Source organism: Melospiza georgiana, chromosome Z, assembly GCF_028018845.1.
Source record: "Melospiza georgiana isolate bMelGeo1 chromosome Z, bMelGeo1.pri, whole genome shotgun sequence".
In the NCBI taxonomy this organism is placed as follows: domain Eukaryota; kingdom Metazoa; phylum Chordata; class Aves; order Passeriformes; family Passerellidae; genus Melospiza; species Melospiza georgiana.
In genome coordinates, this window is record NC_080465.1 from 4,732,120 (window position 1) to 4,757,418 (window position 25,299).

The 25,299-nt window shown below is 38.0% G+C and overlaps 1 protein-coding gene across 1 annotated transcript in view; it reads right to left on the minus strand.

Annotated features, from left to right (window-relative positions):
• Nucleotides 1-494: 494 nt before the first annotated feature.
• RAD23B (RAD23 homolog B, nucleotide excision repair protein) overlaps nucleotides 495-25,299 on the minus strand; it is a 35,785-nt gene continuing 10,980 nt past the window's right edge. The window contains exons 2-10 of the mRNA XM_058043737.1: nucleotides 23,602-23,683; nucleotides 21,000-21,079; nucleotides 18,556-18,803; nucleotides 15,412-15,467; nucleotides 11,454-11,581; nucleotides 7,011-7,134; nucleotides 5,952-6,079; nucleotides 5,362-5,538; nucleotides 495-3,528 (exon numbers count right to left, since the gene is read on the minus strand). Coding sequence (XP_057899720.1) covers nucleotides 3,415-3,528; nucleotides 5,362-5,538; nucleotides 5,952-6,079; nucleotides 7,011-7,134; nucleotides 11,454-11,581; nucleotides 15,412-15,467; nucleotides 18,556-18,803; nucleotides 21,000-21,079; nucleotides 23,602-23,683 — 1,137 coding nt within the window. The 3' untranslated portion in view covers nucleotides 495-3,414. The remainder of the gene's footprint in view (nucleotides 3,529-5,361; nucleotides 5,539-5,951; nucleotides 6,080-7,010; nucleotides 7,135-11,453; nucleotides 11,582-15,411; nucleotides 15,468-18,555; nucleotides 18,804-20,999; nucleotides 21,080-23,601; nucleotides 23,684-25,299) is intronic.

Here is a 25,299-nt window from a genome sequence, read left to right on the forward strand (position 1 = left end):
ACTAAAAAGGTTAGTGACAAAGCTGTTCTCCCCTCTCCCACCTTATTTTTTCCATTGAACTAGAGAGTATTTTCAAATTCTAGGTTAGTTTTGTGCACAGAGCTGGATTTAAGAGAAATCAGAAAAAAAGGAAAGATGTGGCTACCTCCAAAACTCTATAAAACCAAATGAAATATCCAATGACACCACGGGTGACAAATCTGCATGCAGTATTTGAGGACTTGGCTTTCTGTCTCTGCTTGATTCATTCATGCATGTTCTTGTAGTGAAGCTCAACCCAGCACTCCAAAATCAGTAACAATCTGGCTTCAGGAGTGATTATCTCACATTCCTAAAAAGTTCTGTTAGTGTGGGGTAAGAACAGGGCATTTAATCAGTAAAATTGCTTGGGTTTTAGCTGGATTCGTCAGGCAGCTCTGGACGAGGTAAATGAACCACAGCATCAAAATGCAGCTGTAGAGAGGACTTAAGAACAGACAACTACAGAATTAATATGACTTCAGAGTAACTTTTTAATCCCAATTAAAAGTGCATCATAAATAGCTTTCGTCTAAGCAGATATTCAGAAGTTTTACAACAAAGGTAAGGACTACAGTACCAAAACTTAGGAAGAAATACTTTTTATTTTCTCAGCTACTGTTCAGAAAGCCCTGAGGAAACTGATCCCCAAATCCCTAAGAGATCTGCAGCAGAGAAGCTGAGCAGCACTCTGTGCAGACAACTCCCGGTAGTACTTGGTAGAAAACGAGGCACAACATACCTAGGCAGCTTGCTCAGGTCACACCTCCTCAACACCACATGAATTCCATGTATTCTTCCCTTTTGGCAGCTACTACAAAGAGAGACATGATTCTCCCCTGGCAAGTATCCCGCTATTGGACAGGTAACAGTTTTTGCTAGCATGTAAGGTCAGACACCTGTTGTTCATCAGAAGTCACAAAAACACTGTTTCACTGCTGGAGAAAAACGGGAACAGCATGACTAGTAAGGCTTCAAACACAGCAGCCATAAATCCCTCAGTCACTCAGCATACAAAGTTACAAATGAACAAAGCTACTAGCTCTTTTTTTTTTTTTTGCCTTTTTTTTTTTACAAAGAACAAGCTCAACAGACTTTAATTCAAATACATTTATAATAAGTAAACATTTCAAAATCAAAATTGGAGGGAGTGGACTGAAACACCCAGACATTCTTGCTTTACTCTCCACCCTCCTAGAGAAGGAATGGTTATTTCTCAGAGCAGTTTGATCAGTACAGAAGACTCCCACACACTAAAAGCTTTTGTCTTAGTTAGCTATCAGCTATGTAGTAAAAGTACATTCAAGAAGTCCTTGTATCAATTTGGTGTTTTTCAAGTACCTGGCAGCTGGTCCTTTTACAGATAACAAACAGCCCCTTTTGGCATGCAGTGTTAAACCAAAATCCATCTCTCTCAGTTGACAGACAAACTGAGAATCCTATTTATATGGTGTTTACTAGCTGACTCAGGTAATTAATGTTAACTTCTCTAAAATTAAAACATTATGAAAGACTTATTTCCTATTTAGCAGTATCACATCTCCTATTGATAGATTTGGGTTGTGCTACTGATCACTTAGATGACATTCACCTAAGAAATTTTAAAAGAATAAAATCTGAATAATTAAAATACACACTATCTGGAAAAATATCACAGATGTATAAGAATAGAAAAAAAAAAGTAAAAGGCTTTAATACATTTCATTGTTTTATGCAGATATTTTTACAGACTATGGCCAATCAATGAAGAAATGAAATACAAATGTTTCAGTCTTTTTAGCTCATTTTTCAAGACACTTGACTTGTACTTTGAGCTTAAGTAGTAGCTAAGTAGTTAATCCACTGATAAACAAATTCAGCAGAAAATAATTTTTTAGTTGTACCACTAAAATCATTAAAATCATTAATATGACTAGTAGTACAGGAATTCAGTGCTGTACCACTAATAATATTTTCTCCTGGTTACTGTAGAGGTAAATTTGTAATCCAGGTAATTGGACTACAACAGTAGAAAAAAATCAAACTATCCCCATGTTGTGTTCAGGTAACGTTGCACAGAACAGCTTTAGATTAAATTTACATTTGTTTTTATTCATAGTATTGCAATGAAGGGCGAAATTACCTCTAAAAGTAAACATGTATTAAAAAAAAAGATTGTTAACATTTTATGATGACTAAACAAAATAAATGATAAGTAGGTACGAAGAAGTAAGATTCAAAACTCTGTAACCAGAGTTTATTTTCAATATAAAGTTTCGAGTGTCAATTCTTTTTACATTGGAATAAATTCATAGTTTGCTTGATATCTCAAGTTTTCAACTTCTCATCCTTATAAAGTGAATAAATCCCCAAAAGTCCTTACTTAACAGAAATAGCTTGAACACTACAATCTACTCAAGAGCAACAGAACACTTACAGCTGTACTATAAAAGCTGGTTCAACAAAGTTGGGAAGGTGAAATTTGATTTGATAAATTCTCATTGCAGCAGACAAAAATGAAGCTTGCATTTTGTTTGCTGGCAGAAAAAGAATATTCAACTCACTAGAGTGCATATAACAAAACCAAACATGCAATCTATTGCTTTTAAAACTTTTACTGCAAGATAACATTGAAAGGACATTAAAAGAAGTAATTAGGTATCTATATTTTTTTTTCCCAAAGAGAAAATATGTAAACAGGATAATAATTTTTTTCTGTATGTATATAGTTTCTCAGATCATTTCACGGGGACAAAGGAGGGGGTGGTGTTTCTCAATAATCAGGACACTTTTAACTGTAATGGGTTTTCATTGCAAAAAAAAGAAAAAAGCCAACACTGCTCTAATTCAGCATTAGACAAAAATACTGTGTCTCTTGCACTACTTTAACACAGCTGAAGAAAAAAAAACCCGAATAGCCCTATTTTGGCATTCAGGATTACATTTGCTCAGATCTTTTAGATTTCACAAAGCTGCTATCCAGTGTTGCCATGAAATACAGACTGTTAAAATCTACGTAGCACAGGCTACTTCCAATGTCAATACTAAGTGGAAAGGAACATGAAGCAGTGCATTACACTACATTTCTGGAACTAGTACAGTAAGAGTGAAAACCTAGAAAAAGTTAACCTACAGTTTACAGAAGGAACTAATTATCTGCAGAAGCTGATTTTTTGGTTGAATATATATTTTTTGTTTTTTACACTGTGCGATTTTCTGCATCTGCTAATTTAAAACAGACATTAAAAACTTGTTGCTTTCTTTGCTTTGTTTCCTATGTTCTCCCTTCCACCCACCCCCTATATTCCATACACCAAGCATTATGAATGTAAGCCCAAATATCCTAGACAATCCAGTGAACAGTTAGTGTAATGCACTGGTGTGAGGTGTGAAATAGGAAAAAAAAAAAGAATTCTCTCAGTCTTCATCGAAGTTCTGCTGTAGAAGAAAGTTGGCAGCCAGGTTTTCATTCTTCTCGCATGCGAAATACGCCTGTATCACAAGTCCTTCAGGAAATCCTAATGCCTTTAACTGAAGAAAAGAAACACATTTAGGAAGTGCATTTTACATGTTAGGCTTCTTTGTATGTCTTTGTGTCTTGAGATGTCGCTTAAGCAATTACTGCCTTCTTGAAAATAACACTGCTGCCTAGCTCAATGCAGATTTTAGCGAGTGATGAAAAATAAGGTGCTGCTTCTGCCTTTAGCAAAGAGGATCCTCACTTGAAAAAGTGATTGGATTAAGTCTAATGAACCACCATAAAAACTTGTCACTTCTTTAGTGACACAGTAAGCCTAAAACAGACCTGGGTCACAGTATTGTCATGAAGTAATGGCACATTGCACTGCTGCAGAAAAAAAAACCCAAACAACTTCAAACAATGCTCATTTTAAGCAATTATACAAAGCTCCAAAGGACTTTTAACAAAAAATTGCCTGGAACAAAAGCTCCCAGCCTGTGATCTTTAGTAGGCTGTCCAGCACATCACATTAGGCCATATTTTCAATTGTTTATCTTAAAAAAATTAACTACACACTGCAGCCAAGACAAGTAAGCTGAGAGCAATATGGTTTTCAGAAGTCAAGGAACTAATTAATGTCTGGAACCCTGCAACAACAGGGCATGAGAACATCAGAGGAGAACTTATTACTGTGCCAGGGGTTTAGCCAGCACTTAGGGGCACTCAGCAAATGAATTCTTGTTTTAGCCAAAGGCAAGTACACTCCACTATTTGGAGATTTTCTTAAAATCCTCAGCACCTGCAAGGCATTTCATGTATGGGGCAGATCAAATAACTATGAGAAAAACTGTGTCCTATTATCCCTCACAAGCCATTCTTAGATTTTATTTCTAGCCCACAGACAGCATGAAGGCATCAGCTGCAATACTAAGAAATTAAATGTTGAGGTTTGTCTTTCATGGAAAGAGAAAGAAGGATTTTTGCTGGGTTTCAAAACAGGCAGTAGAGGTAATAAAATTCTGCAGCATAAAATTACTTTAAAAGAAAATGCAACAGACTAAAGATGATGACCTGTGATGAAGTACATGGTCAAATAGTTTTATTAGACTAATTTTATAATTTGCCAATTTCCTCAAGATCTAGAGAACTGACATCTAGATTCAAATAGGTATCTTCTAATGGTCCTTACTTAAACTTTGGTTTTGCCAGATGAAAAAACATTGTCTTTGGGGTACCAAACCACTACCACAGTATGACAAAACTCTTGTAATCTGTCCTGAGAAAAATCTCTGAGGCATTGCCATCTATGCAAAACCACATTTGGTCAGTAACACAGTATTTATGAATGCAATGTACCACCTCAGAGTATATTTTCATGCTTAGCAGTACTTTTAGAAAATGATAATTAACTAATTGTCATGGACAGACAACTGGGCAAAGTTTTGACTTCAACTGATTTACTTAACTATGAGTGTTCTTACTTTTTAAGTACTTTGCAAACAGTGCTCAAGCAGCCAGGCCTTTGTACCTGGAGACCTGTCATGGTATGATCTAGAACAGCACTGGCTGAGGCTTTAGCAAGCGGGATTACTTCCTGAATAATTCCTGAATAAAATGGGAGATCCATTTCCATTGTTAATTATCACAGGATGGTCTCTGATCACTTAAAATGCTCTGCCTCTCCTCAGTAAGACAGATTTAAGATATTTTAGACTCAACTGCTATAAAGCAAGAGAAGATATGACTTGAAACAAGGCTACAACAGCTGTGAAATGCCAACTATGAAAACACCAAATATGATATAAGAATTACTGAGCCAAACAAAGTTTAAGTTAGGTAGGTCTTAAGCATGCACTGGAGTCAACACCCAACAGCCACAAGAATTTCAAAGAAGAAAGGCTCACCCTTTCTATAGCTTCTTTTTCCTGAGGTGTTACTTGAATGTAGTTCATATGAGCATTCCCAGCATCTCCTATTCCTCCAGTGCTGGCACCATCATCACTGCCACTTAAACCTTGGCGAGACTCTAGAACTGGCTCATTCAACATGTGAATAAAATGTTCCTGGTGCTGGCTTATTTGCTGTGATGCACAGAACAGTAAAAGAAACACGTATATTTAAGAAATTGGAGTTTAAGTGTGCCAAGAGACAAGTAAAAATATTTATTTTCAGAGAATTAAGAAGTCAAAGGGATGTGCAAGAAGCGCACAAAAAATATTGTTACATCTAACAATAAAAAATGCAATTTTAATGTTTCAATTCAACTCCAGTGATCCCTCCCCCTTCCTCACCCCCCTCTGCACCTCTTATGAAGTCTCAAATTTGTATCCAATGTCACAGAAAATACATTCTGTACAGCAACAACTGCTGAAAAGCCAGCAATAGAATGTTGTAACTGCTAGTAACATATTATCCCAGACAACATCAACATATGACGCTCTTGCAAAAGCTAAATCAGAATTAGTAAGGATTGTTTTCTAGTTTTAAGATCCACCTGCAGTAGTTGGGGGTTTTCCCTTCCAATTTGCTGTAGCAATGCTGGCAACAGAGAAGGATTTTGCTGGATAATTTGTCTCATCTGCTGGAACTGAGGCTGATTTCGTAAAAACTCAAGTGGATGTCCTGAAAAAAAGATCAGTGAAATAACATGGTTTCTTAAAAAGTTATGAAAATCCTTATAAAATGCATACCTACACTGCAATTTTAGACAGAAACAGGACATGAAACAGACAACACACCATTCACTGAAGAATAAAATAATTTGCTTCCTCACTTTAGCTTTAAGGAAAACGTCTTTATTCTAAGATTAAACAATGCATTTCCTTTTTACCCAGTCTTCTTTTAAGATCCAACAGTCTTGTCCTTATCTCCAACACTTTCCTCTGGATGTCTCATCTCTGGTTCATCTCAATCAGACACATCTACCCAATCCACTGTCTTGTCTCTTCTATCTTGAGCACCATTTCCAGACAGACCTTTCCTACCCCTTCATTAGGCTCCTTTCATGTATTTATCTACCTCCCTTTAAGAGGGAGATAAATTCTTGATAAATACCCTTCTCTTCAGCAGGCACCAGCCACTGTCAAAGTGCTGCACTGCTGAGTGAGGAGTCCTAGGTCAGTTACAGGTCTCTCCAGTGCTACACTTCATTGCTAAATTTCAGGTGTCTCCCTTGATATCCCAGCTTCTGTGTGGGAAATATATTAATATAGTCAAAGTGGACAGTCCCCAGTCAGTTATAGAGTAGAAAATCAGAGTTTAAGTGAGAGAAAACACAATCTGTGTTTTCTCATCTGTGTTCTTGCACTTCAGAATCCAGAATACTGAATTAAAGAAATTGTGCAAGTTCACTGCATTTTTTGAAAACTTTGCACATGACATACAACAAGCCACTTGTCCCAAGAAAATACCCCACCTGGAATTACCATGTTAACAGCTCTTATCCAATTCCCTCTGAAGAGCTCACAAGCACCTGGAACTTGAAATTGATTTAAAAATAGATTGGTTAAGGGCGCATTGTTTATCACACCTTCTCCAATACAGCCTTTCTTACCTCCTAGTGAACTAGTAGTCGTGGGTATGGTTGCTACTGCTGCTGCCACTGCTGAAGACTGAGATGCACCAGTGCTTGGTGGTTGAGGGGGGTCAGCCACAGCCTGATTATCTCCAGGTATCCCCTAAAGCCACAGTTCACATCAGAATTACCCACAGAATGCTGACAGACATGTTTCAACTGCATGCAGTATTTGGGTTTCAGAATGAAGGGGGAAAAATAAAAACCTTAATGCTTTCACTGCAAATACAAGGTAAGATCCTGTGAGTTATGCATTTGTAACTGACAGAGAGCACTGTGAAAAGATTAATTTTACTTTTTGGCAGGAAAAATGTGTGATTTTTATAAAAAGGCAGTAAAGCATGCCCTACATCACTTTAAAACACACTTTGCCTGATAAAAAACACTTGCTTTGAATCCTGTTTAAAAATATTTGAAGTGAATGAAAAAATGAAACTAAATAAACTGTTACACTATTTTATATTGTTGTGCAAAAGTGACATTACAGCAACAAACTGCAGTACAAAATGCTAAATAAGATTAACAATTCCATACAACTGGCAAGGAACTGAGAAGAGATACAAGAACACAGCCCTTGGGACCTGTTTCCTTAAATGAAAAGATGTCATTCACAATATCTCAAAGGTGAAAAGGTCTGTATGTCACATAGCTTTAGCAAGTTTTAAAAAAATAGTTAACTTTTGCTTTTTGTTTATTTTTTATGTGCAAGCAACTTTATATAGGAACTAACTGCTCAGGGGCCTGAAATGGACAAAGCTAAAACACAAAATTACAATAAACTAGAACCCTGGTTATACAACAATGATACCTCACTCAGCTACTTTTCTCCTGCATGGAATTCCTTCCTACCCTAACCCTGCCTTCCTCACTGGCACTGAACTCCTGCACCAAGTCTGTCCTTTTAATCTACCTTTCTGAAGCCTGGAAACTTACTTATGGGAGAGACACAAAGAATATTATAACAAACTCTGTTGGAACAGGCCAGAGAAGTTACCCAAACAAGGGCCACCCACTTGTGTTGGGGAATCACAAAATGTAAGGAACTGAGTGGGTGAAAATATTACAGAGCTACAGGGTAACCAGACAATGAAGAGGTTTGTCAAGCCTACCATAAAAATCACTGGTAGGTAATGTAGATTAAAAGTCCTGCTGTAACATGATCTTCACATGGTATGTTCATCATTACACCTGAACAAAAAGGACAAATATGCAGCTAATACAGAGGGCACATCTAGAAAGGGAGAGTTGGACAGTGCTCTGAGCAATGCTCTTTGCCTTACCTGTTAATTAAGACACACATCAAGGTATAAATAACCTGATCATCAACTGCACATTTAAGCCACTCAGGGGAATAAAAGCAAGATTTCCCTGCCACACACTTCATTACCTTCACATGGCTCAGTGAGCTCAGTACACATCCCTCCCTCTGCTGAGGGGGAGGAGGATTCCATTCATGGTATAATTCTGATGTAACTCTCCCTTATCAGTGGCTTACAGAGCCACTGATTAAATACCTTTCCCATCAAATCAGTCATTTCTGGCAATCCAAGTATAATGTAACAATTTGGGTTAATCTTATGAAATTACTAGTTGATTTCACCTATTCACAGGCACACGTCATCACTGCAATCTGTGTCCAGATCAAACAACATGTGCTTGTTTAAGCTCCTAAGTTTGCTCTTGAATGGAAGGACTGTGTAAACCAGTTCAAACAAATTTACTTAGAAATTATTTGTCATCTTGAACATCATCTTAACTCTTGAACACAAGCTTGAAGTACCCCTCTCCAAATAACAGAGACTGTGTACAGTTGCAATCAGACAATGCCAGTGAGGCGTATGGACCTTGCTCACACAGCCACACAACAGAATAAAGCATGGTATTAAACCACACACAAGCCACTCTGAATGCAAACACTGCTTGGACAGCAAAAAAAGGCCACTGTTGCCTTATGGAGGATGAAACAATTGTTTACTGTTTAACGGAGCAGTACAGCGGTTTTTAGCTGATACTGCTCTCTGCAGGGCAGCAATCACATCAGGTCCAGCTTCTGCACAGAACAGAGAACAAAACAGTTCCAGCTGGGAGGTACTTAAAATGATCATCTAGTCCCACTGACTGACCAATTTGTGGCTGACCAAAAGTTAAAGCCTGTAAAGGGCATTGTCCAAATGCCTCTGAAACACTGACAGGCACAGGACGTTGACCACCTCCCTAGGAATTATGTTCAGTATTTTACTACACTCACACTAAAGAAATGTTCCCTAAAAATATCCAGACTAAGAGGTTGGCTACAGCAGAGATGACAAAACTCCTTCTTAACTAGAGGTTAGGAAATCCTTGGCTGAAAGAGAGATCTGAATGGAAATACCTCCAAAGATGAGCCTAGTGCATAGAAAAACAAAGATCATCTTTTGCACTCCTTCCACAACCACGGGATTACATCTATAATCCTCAATGATCATGCCATGAAAACTGAAGGACTTGCCATCTGAACCATTGACAACAAGTGGACTCTTGAGGGCTCATCTGGGGAACAGCTGTGCTTTAATTACAGTTTAAGTCCTTCCCAACACCTTACCCTTGCTGTACTCAGGTTCTTTAAACCTGGACAGTGTTGTTACACTTAATAAATCTCTAATGTCTTGTCTTAATCTGCAGATTATATAAAAGATAGTGCTGATGATAGTTTGGATACAAGTATATGTGGAGAGAGGGTCAAAGAACAGTGTCCTCAACAGATCAGATCAATAGTAGCTAAAAAAAACCTTTTTAATATGCAGCAGGAAAGTAAGGAACATTTCAGACCCCAGCAGATCCAGAACAGTTATAAAGACCATTTACAGCAAAAGGATTCTTCTAGAAGGACAGCAAAAATTCTGCTATCTAATATGGTCTCCAAGAGCAAGACCATTCCTCCCTACTCCCTTTTCCAGCAGGAGGAAGAAAAAAGAAAATGTATTTTCCAGGGAAGGATAACACAACACATAAAGGGACATCTTATATAACAGAAGGACCCACTTTAGATACAGGACCTACTGAATGATTAAAAATTAAGGATTTAATTATAAGGATATTCTAATAAAGATAAAAATGCAAGGACAGCTCATAGCAATCAATGCATTTGGCAGATGTGCCACATAGCTCCATCATGGGGATACTCTATCTCTATCCTGGAGCTCCTGAACAGAAATAAACTAGAGGAGGGAATACCAGAAACTGAGTGCACAAGAGTTGCACACTGTGTAGGACTGCCACACACACTTAGGGGAGGCACTGAATTCATGGTGTATTTACAGACCAGATGAACAGTAAACCCAACATTTCTACAACATGAAAAACAAATGTTTGAACTTGAGGACTTTTGACAGAGAGTTGAGAGCTATTGCATTCACCCTTGCTTGGCCTAATGCTAGTTGGGAATTAAACTTTTTATATCTTGAACTCAAACCATTTGTTGTCAATTTAAAATCTGGAGATTACAGTCTTGGGAACATTAGTGTAAGTAGGAAGCATGCCAGGGACTTGAAGTTGTAACTACTGAAGGAAAACTTCATTAACAAAATTGACGTTTTGTAATTGGAGGGTAAAGATGCCAGATTTCTTATCAATCAATCAGAAATTCAATCTACATGTATTTTGCAAGGATTAGGTCAAGATATCTGGTTGCCAGATTTTAATAAAGTTCAGATCTGCTAAAAGGAAAAACCTCATCAGGGGAAAAATGGTGTGCCAGAGCAAAAATTAAATGTACCGGAAATACTGATTAAGCAACAAAATCAGACAGATTCTACTCAGTTATAATTCACCTGTCAGATTAAGGTGTTCAACAAGAAAAAATCCAAAAAGCCCAGGGTTTTCATTGAAGTGAAACTACATTTCTATTTCCTCTCATGCCAATGAAGTTCATTTAACTCTTCAAGCTTTATTTTAACAAATGAAAATGGTTTCTTTTCTAAAACAGTGCTGAAATGAAAACACCAGTTAAATTAAGCAGAGTTTAAAAAAAAACCCTCAAACTTTTCTGTTTGTGAAGTATATTAAGAACACTGCATTGTTAGCAAAATCAGTGAATGGGAGCCTAAGGAAGGGTGATGATATGGATACAAAAGTACGACTAATCAATTAATGGTGTCACTAAGAGGTGACACAAAACCATTGGCAGTTAAAGCTATCACTGTAACTGGACATACTTTACAGACATATCCATATCAATTAACAAAAAATGAAAGCAAAGTGGAAGAGGTGGTTAGGGATTATTTCAGTGTTTTCTATAACACACCATGTCTGTCAAAATTTCGATCTCATCTTTCCAGATGGCAAATGTCACTCTCAGCAACTGAGTAACGTTCAAAATAACACCAAAATCAAAGTGAGAGGTATTAAGTGGAAAACAAAGGTTCAGGCAAGGTAAGTGCTCACCATCAGAAGGTATTCCACTGCTCTGTCAGGGTTGTTGAAGCTGGCCCTCAGTGCTGCGATCACCTGCTCCCGCTCGTAGCCCATGGACATGATCTCAGTCACCATGTTCTCATAGGACTGCCCGGTCACTACAAGTCACAGGACCATCATTTTAGGGGAATAAGAGGAAAATAATCAAACACACACACACACAAAAAAGTTTCAATGGGTAAGTGTAATTTCCACCTGAATTCCAGTCGTTCATTGAAAAGAGTACTTCATATTAAACATGCCGTGGTTCTGTGGCTTTAATTCCAAATATATTCAGTGGTTTCATTATGAATTTGATTGGAAATAGTGAAGGGTAATGAAGATAATGTAAACTTCTATGACAAAAGCAGTACTTGTGATACTTCTGTACTTGTAATTGAAATAATGTTCTCTCTTCAAGTTTTCATTTAAGGTCAAGGGCATCCTCACAGCTAATATTCAATTCCTGATGTAATCAAGAGAAGTCTCCTGCAGCTTACATTTGGAAATGTATTAATTTGAAATCTGCCTGTCAAATTATTAGCCATTGAGGATTTTCCAAATAAAGACATTCTGCTATGCTGTTGTTAGATAGATGACAATTAGTGATTAGATATTGCTATATATTGCTACATGCTGGTGATGATGGTCAAAGTAATTTAATCAACTTAATATGGACAAACTCAAATCATGCAGAAGACTTAAAAGTTGTATCTAGGAAACTCACTCAGGACTTCAGTGGGGGTTCAGGAAACCAAGCCATCTCATTTAATTTTTAATTTTTATCCCACTCAATTTAACATTTGACTAGACATCCATCACATCAAATCCCCCACCCCTTACAGCAAAAATAGATGAAAACTATCCCACACCTGCAGCAATCAAGACAAAAGGCACACACACATATATGGAATTATTTGAGGGCAACTGTTCACTACACTAATGTCACTGTAAGGACAATTATTATCTCTTTTCATAATCCACTTAATATTCCTGCCTTGAATGCAGACAACAAGTAGTACAATTACAAAAAAAAAGTAGCTATTCTACCATACATTGTAATTGGGCAAATCTTCAAGGTTATCTTCCTGGCAGGAAAAAACACCACTAACAAACAAACCTAGGCATTAAAATACCATCTCCTTCCTTGGATAAAGGTATTCCTGATCTCAGTGAAATCCTACTACTGACTGACTGCAAACTAGCAAGTTAGTGACAGGACAGCCAAACAATGAACAGCCATCATAAAAAACAACTAATTAATAATAATATTTTAAAAACCCAGAGGAAACAAATACAAGAGCTACTCTGTTAAGGCAAGTAAGTTGTAAATAAAAGAATCAAAGAAAACATGATGTTTTATTCCCTTAGGGAGAAGGTGTTTAACTCAAGCCAACATTAAAACAGCCCCACTGCCTCTTTCCTAACGTGTGCTTCTAAACAATCAGTGGGTGTATGACTTGGGGCAGTATGCTCAAGAACAAACAATAAAACAGCCCTAGCCCAAGGGTACTTGTGCATTATCCATAAATAAAGGGTTTAAAAGCCTTGACTAATTTGAGTATTTATTATTTGGGCTTCAAAGTAATAGTGCCAACCTGAATTTAAGGATTGGTAAGTTCTTCATGTCTTCATACAGAACTACATGATCATTCACTTCACATCCACCCGCATTTTTTCAAACGTGAAATAAAAAAATCACCTGAACTTTGCTCTGAAGATATATACTTCTATACTTCTATCTTCAGGGAGGCAAAAAAGCCAAGCCAATAATTGTCCCAACACAATGATTTTGCTACTTCTGCTCACATTCTTCCTTACACAGCACTAGTTTACCCCTACTACTGCTAAGAAACTAACCAAGCAATCAGAACACCTGTTGATGTAATAACTTACTACTTGAACACTTCTGTATTGCTTTTTCAATATAAGCAAGGTAGAGACTAGAAGATTTAAGGAAAAAGATGCAAAAAGGCTGGGTAACTTCTGCAGCACAGGCTGCTACATAAGGCATAATTAAACGCCAAAGGAGGAAAACAGAATTACTGAAAACATAGGTGCATGTACTCCATACAATCTACTTCCTAAGTTGTGCAAAAGTGAGACCAAGAATAATAATTCAGAAGTTGCACACCAGCAATGTCATGATACACAGTTGGGCCTTTCTGTCCCTGGTGCTAGTGGAAATGTTTGAGGTCAATGCTGAATTGATTCTGCTCTGTGCTTTTATCTTTCAAGCAACATTTTAAAGCTGGATTAACACTGAAATCCAGTTCATCATACTCCCCACAATAATTCTTGTCCTATGCCCTAAAGAAATCTTAGGCTGCTCCTGTGAAATATGTGGTTGCACAAGGACTGCAAGACGTGCAGATTTTCACGCAGCATAAAAAGCCACATCACTTTTCAGCAATTTAACTGAAAACAACAGCAAATCATAGAAAACAATCCCTGTTTTTAAAGCAAAGTCAATTCATTTCAGACAATATAATTGAGAAGCCACAGTTAGAATATGTGTCAGATCCAACTTAGGATGTGAAAACATACTCCATCAATTTGTGCAAGCAAATTCCCTTCAGGACAGTTTTTAAAGAAAACAAACCACGGAGTTCATGCCTATTGCCCTTGAATATTTATTGGCTGACAACACTTAGAGTATGCTTACCCAGAAAATCACACTCAATACCTCTTATTTCCAAACATGTTAGGGACACATGGGTTTACCCCATCAGACACCAACCAAAGAACTCCCATACAACATGGATCGTGAGGTGATGCTCTCGAAATATTTTGGGTTTTTTTCCCCAATTTTGAAGAGATTTTAATCAAGACCACCAGCTTCATTTAACTTGCTGATCAACACTGTTAACATGAGTGTTGGTGATGACATCATCTTTGACCACTAAGATAATATGAATGGTTAAAGAACCACCTTTGGTAACAGCAATAATTTCAGCCAGTTTAGTTTTAGTGTTACATTTTTGTCTCCTGCTATCAGTCTCTATCAGCTATTTTGGATTATACAATTTAAAACAGTTTGTCACATTAAGATCTAAGCTGCATCTGGACAGACTAAATCTATTAGCTACCACAAAGTCATGTAAAATCTTACTGCTGCCTCTAAATCACTCTGAGCTGCTTAATTACAGCACCTGCCTCCAATACATCCACATGAAAATGTAAGTGAAACTATTTACTTGGTTTCACTCTTTGTACCAAATTGGAGCTTCATATTTAAAGACAAAAGACAGAATAAAAACCCCACCTCCTCCTTATTTCTATACCTGAATTTGTTACACTCCAAAACAACCCAAAAATTTCAGTAGGAGTAAGGAGTTGTGGGTTTGCCTAATAATTTCCTAGCCACCCAAATCAGCACAGATGATGGGCAGAGGTTCCTGTTGTCTTTATTCTGTCTATTTCACTGAGAAACAAAGATTATTTAAACTGTCAAAATAAGAGTAAGTTGACTGTAAATACACGGAGAGATTCATTTCTCAGCAGCAGATCTGGTGAATTTATCTAATCTTAATGTGTCAAAAAGCAAAGTACTTTCAAAGCTGGAACAAGTGAATAATAAAGGCATCCATTTTACCAGCCCTGCACTCTGGGGTGCAAAAGTGAAAAGCACACACATATTTACATCTAGTCTTCTATTCAAGCTACTTCAAAGTGAATAGTTAGAAGAGAAATTAAAGCAAATGGGGAAAAAAGGCAGGAGTGACAGGATCTTCCTTTCACACAATAAAAATATATGAAGGGAAATATTCTTCAGTAAGGAAGAATATTGAAGCTGGTTCCAAGATATCAACTTCAGGTCTTAGAGAGGAGCACTTTAATTATAACTTTAACAATGACAGATACAGAGGAAAATGTCAACATCTGCTAATCCGTCATTTTTCTGCTGCACCAAAATAATGTCTACATTAAAAAAAAACTCTCCACTTACCAAGTGCACTTATAGCATCCTCAAAAAGATTTGATCGAGATGTATCACCTGTTGTACTGTAAGATGAAGACAAGTGCAATGGTAATTACAAAACTTTGGAAAACTTCCTGTTTTTCAAAAAAAAAAATAAGAAATAGAAAAAAAAAAAAAGCAGCAGCAGCTGTAACTCTAATAGCCCTTTTTGTTTCTAAAAAACCAACAAAGCTTTCCAAAGAGCTCTCTTTTGGTCCTATAGTGAGAATAGATTTTACAAACTTACAATGCTAGCATTTTTAAAACAAGGCCAACCTTCCCCCGCTACCCCCCAGAAGTTTGGCTCTTGCCCATCTGCTCAGGGATTAGCCATCTGCTTGCTTGAATGCTTTAAAGGGTGGGAGAACAAGGTGGATTTTCAAAAGCACACAGCAGTCTCACTAACTGCTTCCCCACAGCCACCAGCTTGACCTCAATGAGGACCCAAGGAGGCTGGTGGCAAGCACTTATTAAAGTCTCAGTATACTGCTTTCCCAGGAATACAAACTGCTAACATCTGCAATTACTCCATCTCAAGTTATCAAAGTTGTTAAATTACAGGATTAAAGGTTCACCTCCATGAACAGCAAGGAACACAGAGGCACAACAGAACAGAGGAATACCAGTTTTAATCAGCCACAGCCAAGGCTGCCCAGTTCCCAGGGCTGCAAAATTAAAGCATCAGCCCCCTGGTCTCAGGGTGACACCCAGGGTGGGTCAGCAGGACTCCTTCAAGGGCATTACAGCCCACAGGGCATTGAGCCCAACTCACTGTGGGGTGCCAGGAAAAAGTGCTGGGGGAAGAAATCCAGAGGAAGAACCGAAGGCAGGGAAAGGAAAGCTTAAGGCACCATGCAGAAGAAGAGCATGGGTCAAGAGTGCAAAAAGAGGAGAAAAAGGGCCAATCATACTTAAGAAACACTTGCCTGGCCGTGCTCTGCACCTCATCACCCAATCCATCCTGTCTTTTTATTAAATTCTACTTCTAAAAATGTTTCATAATGTGGGGGGTGTGTGTCTCTACTCTACACACATGTATTTGGAATTCCAAGTGTTCACAGGGACAGGGGATTGAGAGATGGGGGATCCAGACACCTGTGGGATCCAGCAACTGCTGAGACCAGTGTGGAAGTGGGAAAGCCAAGGACTGCAGCCAGTTCCTGGGCGAGCCCTCTGTGTGTGTGTGTACGTGCAATGGGAATCTGAGTATCAGGGCCTGGAGCGGGGTGGCAGGGCTCAGGCAGTCCCCATGCCCTGGTACCAAGAACTTGGCAAACTCTAAGGGGCCAGCTATCAAAAGAGAAATTCATATTTTTCATTTGTGCTTTGTACATTTTCATTTTGCAGCAGTGGGCTTTGCTCTAAACAGCCAGAGGGGAAGCGGATGTGGCTGATCTATCTTGCATGAGTGCTGGGATTTTTCCCGCCTGAGCTGACCTAAGCAGGCAGACATATATTTATAGGTATATCCATATTGTGTGTATATTTTGGGAATACACAGTCTTGATAACATGATAGACTTGAGTACATGGAGCTGTAGAAGCCTCCAATTTATCAGGCTACCAGATTTGGCAACTCCTATCAGCAAGTGAAAGATCATCAGACTGATCTGAATGTTTTCAGAAGATGCCACAAAAAATCCAGCAAGGCACTTACAGAGATCTCTGTAAGATCTATGCAAGAAATAATTTGTTACAACAAGAGTGCTTCACTAGAATCTGTCAGTAGTTAAGATTTACAATCAAAAAAAGATCAAAGACAAAGCAAGATGCCAGCTGGCCTGGCCTTGGGTCAATAAATCTTGCCTTAGTAATTTAGCTTCTAAAGCAAATCAGAAGCAAACAGCATTCACTGAAATCAAGGCAGGTGATGACTTTGATGTCTATGTTAAATTATTTTGTTTCTCCCTGTCAAGTGTGTACACTGAGGGTCCCTTAGTGCAGTTTTACAAAACTGTAATCTGTACATGAAAAACACTATTTCAGTATGACAGATTGATCTTTGAACCCACTGGACAAACTGAGCAGGGAAAAAAAAAGAAAATAACCCCACTTATTAGTATTTTTTAACAACTAAGTTAATTTGACTGATAAATGAAACTTCATTTGTATTCCATTTCTAAGAAATACTCATTTCTCAGAACAGCAAAATTAAAACATCAATTTGTGCATTTAGTGCAAGAAATTTGTGATGAGTTTTTCAAGATATTAGGCAATTGCAAGTTTTGCTTTGTTATCATCAAATCAGTATTCGACAGTGATTTAAATACAATCACTTAAAAAATACTGTCTTGTGCACCAGTATTCCCAGAAATAACACACAAATAATTTAAACCCAGAGCACAAAAAATGAAGATTTGATGCTATAGAGCACTTCAGGGGTCATTAAATTCCTGTTAACATTTTAATCCCATGCAGTACTTCAGCAACTTAAGCAAAAAAAGGCAACAGCATACAACAGGGATGAAACCTCTAACTTCCACTTGATTTTCTCAACTGTAGAAAATTGAGGTGAAAAGTTTTCCCAGGTTTCAGAATTAATTACCTGCAGATAGGTCAAAGAACATTCAGGGAAAAAAAAAACCCAACCTTGTAGCTTTAACGCATTACATGATTAAGAGCAATACCACATCCAACATTTTGGAAGTAAAAGCTCTTTGCAAAAATTAAGAGACTCATACAGCAATAAGGAATTTATGGTTTGAATCTGATCAACATTATCAAAAGCACAATCAGAGGATTATGAGCAGGACAGGACACACTCCTCTTCAGACTTCAAGAGCTTTGTCAGCAGTGGATCCCCACTGCAGGTGAATATTCTCAGTCTGAAAAGAAACTTGCAGGATAGCAACTCTGAAATGCCTAACAGGAGCTCAAATCTTGTCTCATTTAACTCTCCCCTCCACAGGTTTGTTCCCAAGATCACACTTCCCACAGGAGAAGGCATAAAAAAGGAGAGGTGCTTCTTACAATCAGTAATAACATACTTGAGTCTGAGACTGAAATTACAGTCAAGAAAGAAGAAAAATTAAATAGAATGGAGAGAGTGATTGGTGTAACTCCATAAAAAAAACTTAAGATCAAAACCAGAAGCAACAGAAACAGGAACCCATTTTTGTAGGCTTATCCATACCTGTCAATTGATGATGGACTGACAGCAGCTGGTGCCTCAGGTGGTTTTTCTTCAGGCTTCTCCTCTTTCGGAGCACTCACAGGTGCTGGCTCACAAGCCACTGCATCTGGTGCTGGTGGTGGAGGGACAGGAGCTGGCACAGGGGCAGGAACAGGGATTGGTGCAGCAACTGCTGTGGGAGCTGCAGTTGTTGAGCCAACAGTGGAAGTGGCATTTGACGGCTGAGTCGCTCCAGCTGCTGCTTTGGGCTACAGGAGGACAAAAGAGTTCAGGCACGGAATAAAGATCATAAATCCACAGCTCTCTGAGTTCTGTTAAGACCATTTGTGTTTGCTATCGCTGCCTCAACATCAAGCACAACATTAAAATCTTGCAAGACATTAGTACTCTCTTGCCCTTCACTGTGTTTAAACAAGCAACTGAGAGCGTCACTGAGGTACTCACACACATGAGCGCTCACACTCTGAAGTGAAATTCAAAGATGTAAATATTTACAGACCACAATATTCTAAATATGAAAACAATCCTGAGTTTTACAAAAGCACATTTTCCAGAAGAAGCCAAGACAGTTGCCAAAAACTATCTGCAGAACAAGCATAAGCTTTTCTCACCACTCAGATGTGGAAAAAAGTGATTAAGACAGAAATCACATTTCATTACAAATGTTGTTTGCTGGAACACAAGATGAGAAAAAAAATTAAACTTCACCTGCAACATGTTTCAGTTATGCAATCTATGCATTCAGAGCACTAAAATAGCATCTCTTCAGTTCATGAAGTAAGCACCAAGGATAAAGCAAAATGAAGGACTACCAAACTTACAGCAGAATATTTAGAGTGAATAATACTTGTATGCAATTGTGAAATAATCTTCACATCTCTAATGGAAACCTGAATTTTTCTTGGATACAGTATTAATCCCATTATATAAAAATAGCCCCAAGGGCTGACAAAGCTGACCCCAATCTTTGCCTTTCCAAGAGAAATAGCTGAACTTCAGCAAAACTACTTATTCAAGGTGCACCACTTTCAGACATTCCCTGCTTGAAGAAGAAAACATTAACTTCTTCCTTTTGTCTGCAAGGAGAGGTAAAGCTTAAGAATGAATAGCTTCCAACATGATGGGCATAGCAAATAACATTTTAATAAGCACTCAGAGAGAAGAACACTGACACAGTAGGAATGCAGGGGGGGTTATTTTCTGCTGGATCCCTAAACCCTCAATGCAACAACATCTGAGCATCAAAGTTAGCAATCCGTGTCTACATGACTGGGCATGTCTTACCCACAATAGAATCAGGAAAGGGCAATTGAGCTCCAAGAGTAGCAAAAAGGTTGTAAGACTGAAGAAATGCCCAAAGTACAGGTCCTTTATTATCAGAATATACTGAATTTAGCAGTTCTTCATAGAGATCTGCCTTTAGAATCATAGAATTGTTGAGAAGACCTCTAAAATGATTGAATCTAACCCAGCACTGCCACACACACCACCAAACAGTGTCCCTAAGTACCACAGCCACACAGTTCTTGAACACTTCCAGGAGTGGCAATTGCACAACTTCTCTGGAGCCTTCTGCCATCAACAAAATGAAAAACTGGACTCTGACATCTCATCTGCACCTGTTTTCTTGTACTGATAAATGCCCCTGTGGCAAACCACAGACTAGCAAGCTGTTCATTCAGGAAGAGAGCAACAGCAGTTATCTTTAACAAGCCCACTGGTTTAATTATGTTTACTATTACCAGAGATAAATAAGGGGCATCAGAATATATGTTTTCTTTGTCAGGAGGAGGAACTCGAGCTTCAAAATTAATTTAATATTGAAAACACAGATGAAGCCAGTTTGATTCAGATCGCCTGGAATGCCTGGAAAATCAGTGGCTTGATTCCTGGAAGCAGCCTGACAAGTGGTTCAGAGAAGAAATACTTCAAACACGTGTCACAGTCATTCCCTATAAATTGCACTTGCAGGCTTTCAAACCCCACAGGTTTGTTTACTGCCAGATGTATCCTGTCTCTACTGGTTTATGCTGTTGAGTTTGACAGGAGAAAAAGCCATGAACTATGAAAAGCAACATGGAAAGGCTGGAAGAGATCCATACAGAGGATTTAACCACAAACTACCTAGGTTGCCTTCTTCCTTTTAATAATAAAAGGGAAAAAATAACAGAGACATGAAAGAGTAAACAGTAAAATCAGCCATTAGCAATTTTTTTTCTTTAATACATATATTCAGCACAGAGCAAAAGCAAAAATCAGCCCAGGCAAACCAAGACTATGAAGCAGTATTTTTTATCTATTCACACAAGCTTTTTACTGTTGATCTGAATTTGCTTATGATGAAATTCCACTGGTTTTAAGAATGGATATATACACCTACTAATCACAAGAAGAAATAGAATTAAATTAATGAAGCTTCCTACTCAAAAGAAACGATTACTCACCTTTGTCACCATAACCACCACAAAGTTCTTCTCATCTATCTTGTATTCTTTAAGAGCAGTTTCATCATTAAGGATTTTACCTGGGAAATTAAACAGGCAGAAATTAAAAAGCTGTTTAACAAATCAATAAATGATCTTGGGATTTCCTCAAGAAAACATGTTTTATGCAGATTATAAATAAATGTTAATTCAACAAAAAGCAGTTTGGCCATTAAGCTTTGGCAGCAGAGCTACACTTTTCCTCATGTGATGTACAGAGTAGTGGATAGCTTGAGGGCCGCTGCCCTAAGTGTTGCAGATGCTTTAAAACCATTTAAAATAAAAGCATGAAATCTGGAAAGAGTCACTGGAATCTGGAAAGATCCTTAACAAAGATACATGTAATACAGAGGAAAGGCATTAACAGACAAAAAGCTTAACCAAGTAACTTATGTCTGCTTACACAGTAAGGGAAATTCCTTTCTACTTATCTTCCATTTGTTCTTCAGATAAGAGCATTGCCTGCAATAACAAGTGCGTGACCTTGCAACTTTAACAATTTGCAAGGCTAAAACATTAGAAAAAGCTAGAACTATTCCATAATTTCCCACCTTGACAGAAGGATGAAAGAGCTATCAGACAAACCCAGACACATCTGTTATACTACAACTTTCGATGTTTCATAAGCAGAGGTGGTACTGTGACAAAATAGATTTGCATCACTTCTACAAGAACTTAGGAACACAGTAAATCACATACTCTTTGCCTTTTCTTAGAATAAGCTGACTTGGAGGTAGCACCACAAATCAGAAAAACAAGTCTGTATTCCAGTGAGTTTTATAGCACTGATTTCCACTACAGAATTTTCGGGGAATATTTTGCAATTAAAACTGATTCATTTTCTGAAGATGAGCCACAGACTACTTCCATTTCATAACATCTCCAGTGGACTGCAACAAGAAGGACACATCCTTACCCTGATGACTGCAAGGAAATCAAGCAACACATGCACTGTGTGGCACTCAGAACACAAATGACTCGTTCCACCAGTCTTGCAGGTCAAACATTCAAGGAAGTATTACATGTAGTGCAGTAATAGCAATACCTGTAGCATCTGACTCAGAACCTTCAAGGGCTTAGTCACAAATTTTTATAGGCACTTCAGGGAAGGCTTTAATGAATGTGTTTGCAATATAATATATATACTTTATGAAAGTATACATACAGACATCCTGTCTTCTCAGAACCCACCACTCTCAGGGCTTCTAGAGCTCACCCAAATTCAGATGTCAACACAATGGACAATCAGAGCCTCTCTAATCAAAGTCAGCTGGGGGTGTCACTTTGCTTGACCAAACTATGAAAATTCCACAGTTTAATAATTTTAATAATAATTCATTTTAATAAAAGTAAAAACGTCACCAATATTCCCTCATATCTCTTGTCCAAGAAAAAAAAAAAAAAGATAATCCGTCTCTGTACAATATTATATTATCAATCTTATTTCCTACATTTCCTACTGCTTGTGAGGGTTATTCAATATTGCAGATACATTCTGACTTCACAAAACACTCCAGTCATGTCACAGAATCTTATGCAATCTTTGATTTTTGCAATCACAGTAACACAATATTAAGAGTGCCATGCACTCTTAGTACACACATTGCACAAAACCTTATGCCTGGTTCACATTTCTTGGTTGTGCAAGAGACTTCCACCTTTATGTTCTTGACGTGCACTCCCCCCAGTGAAGTACCAGGGACATAAAACTTGCTATGGGATGCTGTCCAGAGGAGCTGTACAAACACAGAGACTCACAGCTTCTCTCCCACCAGCATCTCTCCACTGTTAACAGTGGCTTTGGCTTATCACAAGTGAAAGCTTTGTACTTGTTACAAAGCAGTACATGACAAAAGTGAAAAGTCCACCAAAGTTTCTTTCAGACCCAGTTTCAGAGAAAATAAAACACTAGAGGGAGTACTGGAATAGCACCAAAGTTCTGAGATGAAGTGAAAACAAAAAAATGGATTTCTGTATTAGCACCAGAATGAACAAGGCAAGTAAAATAAAGCTCAAATAAGTTAATTTCATGTTTTTAACTGACATTAGCCTGCTTTTTGCTAGTACATAATGCACAAGCTCTGACAGAGCTTAAAAGTATTGAAAGTACCTTTGTACAGCAAGGATTTGGTGGTGAGTTTCTTTTGTCAATCCAAAAGAAATAATCTAGCTTTTAATTCTCTGTGGTATATACAGCAGTGCTTCAGCTATACACAGCATAAATTGAAAAAGAAAATAATTAAGCCAGAGCAGCAGCTTTGACCTGCTTAAATCCTGAATTCTTGTTAAAGAAAAAGCTATTTCTTCTTCACCCAGCATATTCTTAAGACATCATGTCACAAGAGAAAAGATGTCAGACACACATGCATTAAAACCTAAAAAATTCTAACTCAAAATTAAGAGTTCCCTTTAACATTGAGTTAATTTTTGTGTTTGTGGAGGTTTTTATCCTGTCTCTACTTCAGTACTCAGAATTCTTAGAAGACTTAACATTCACATCCAAGTCAAACAACAACATAAAAGAAAGCATGTTCAGATAAGTTACCTTCAGAATATCCATTACCTGCATAAATTAGTTTTTGGCCAGCTACTGGAAAGGCATCTTTCCCCCTTTCTGATTCAATCTTCTCTTTCAGAGCCTTCACCTGAAGCACAAAAAGAGTCTTAATGAAAACAAAGTTCACAGTACAAACCTAATTAAGTATACTTCAAGTTTTAAATACTGAAGAGTAGTTTCAATCATGCCTTGATTATGTCAAGTTTATCAGCCTTCAGAATATGTCACTGTAACCACTTTGCAGAGCAACATGCCCCTTTCCCTTTCTGTGCTGAATCAAATCAGGTAATTAATTCTTCCATGAGAAGTTATTTGTATGAGTGCACAACACAGTGAAAAAGTAAATTAAGAAATTTGGGGAGCAAAAATGTTTTCATCTCTTGACCCATTTGCCCTGTTCTTTCCCTGAATGCAGAGGGCACAGCTGCTATAAACAGAGAGCAAGGTTTCCATCATCATAACCACTTTTCAGGGAATTCCTGGGGTTTTTTTTTTGGCAAGATCACCATGACATCCAACCTTGAAGTCCCCACATGCAAAGACTTGCGCAAAATGTTCAGATGCTTATCTTACATAAATTGTTTCCAACTCTTCCCTCTCCACCACAATTTCTGGAGCTCCACACAGCAATTCTAAGCCTATACATTTACTGGCTTGCACTGATGCATCACCCACACTTTGACAGCACCAATAGCTCAAGTGGCACTGCTAGCTGCTGTCATGTATGAGGATGCTCTCAGTTCTCCAGGAAACCTCTGTAATGCCACCCTGAGGAGGGAAAGGAAGCTCCTGTAAAAGCATTCCTGCACTGACACACCTGCAGTCATGTTATAAGACAAACTGCCTGCACACATAGTCATTTGTTCTTGCTTTTTTGCAGACACTCCCAGTGTAGAGAAACCAAAGAAAACCAATCTGCTATGAGCTTATCACTACAAGCTAACACCACCCTCTAAAGGTTGGGTTTTTTTTTTCCTGAATGTTCAAAGAATCTATTTCATGAAGCTCTGCAAGGACACCGAACGCAACATATTGCTTCCCTCTATGGAACTAAACAAAAATAGGGAGCCAGCTCTTTTTCCCCAGCAGATGAAGAAAGGATGCTTTTGGTATTTTGTACCATACATGCCATCCCAGCACCTGCCAATTGCCTTGGAATTAGTCTCCAACCAGGCAGTTCCTCTCCCACAGTAAAACTAAGAGCAGCTCACCACCACCCATAAGTCCTGAGGATAATCAAATGTGACAGTAGTTTGCTGAAAGCATCATCATTCTCAGGCACTTACTTTACAGCAATCTGTCCTATACTTGGATTTACATTTATTTTTAAAGCACATTTCCTTGAAAATTAAAAATATGAACTTGTTAATTCCTCCCCAGTTTTAAGGATGGAAGTGACTCATGTTGCTGCTGAACAATTTCCTTCACCACAGATAAGCCATCAAGGATTTTTTTCCTAAATTTTAATAATAATACTGTCTAATACTTCACACAACTTCAGTTAAAGTCCTGCATGCACTAGGGCAAATCCCTTGAATCATGTTAAAAGCGTGTTATGTTTGCAAATGTCTACTTTTTAACACCCTCCTTATATATTCTTATGCTCTTGTACCAATCACTCAAAGATAATGACTCCAGACTACTTCTTTTGTACCCAGGTACCATGTTTGTCATAGATTTGTAAGAAATATTGCAATGTGACTA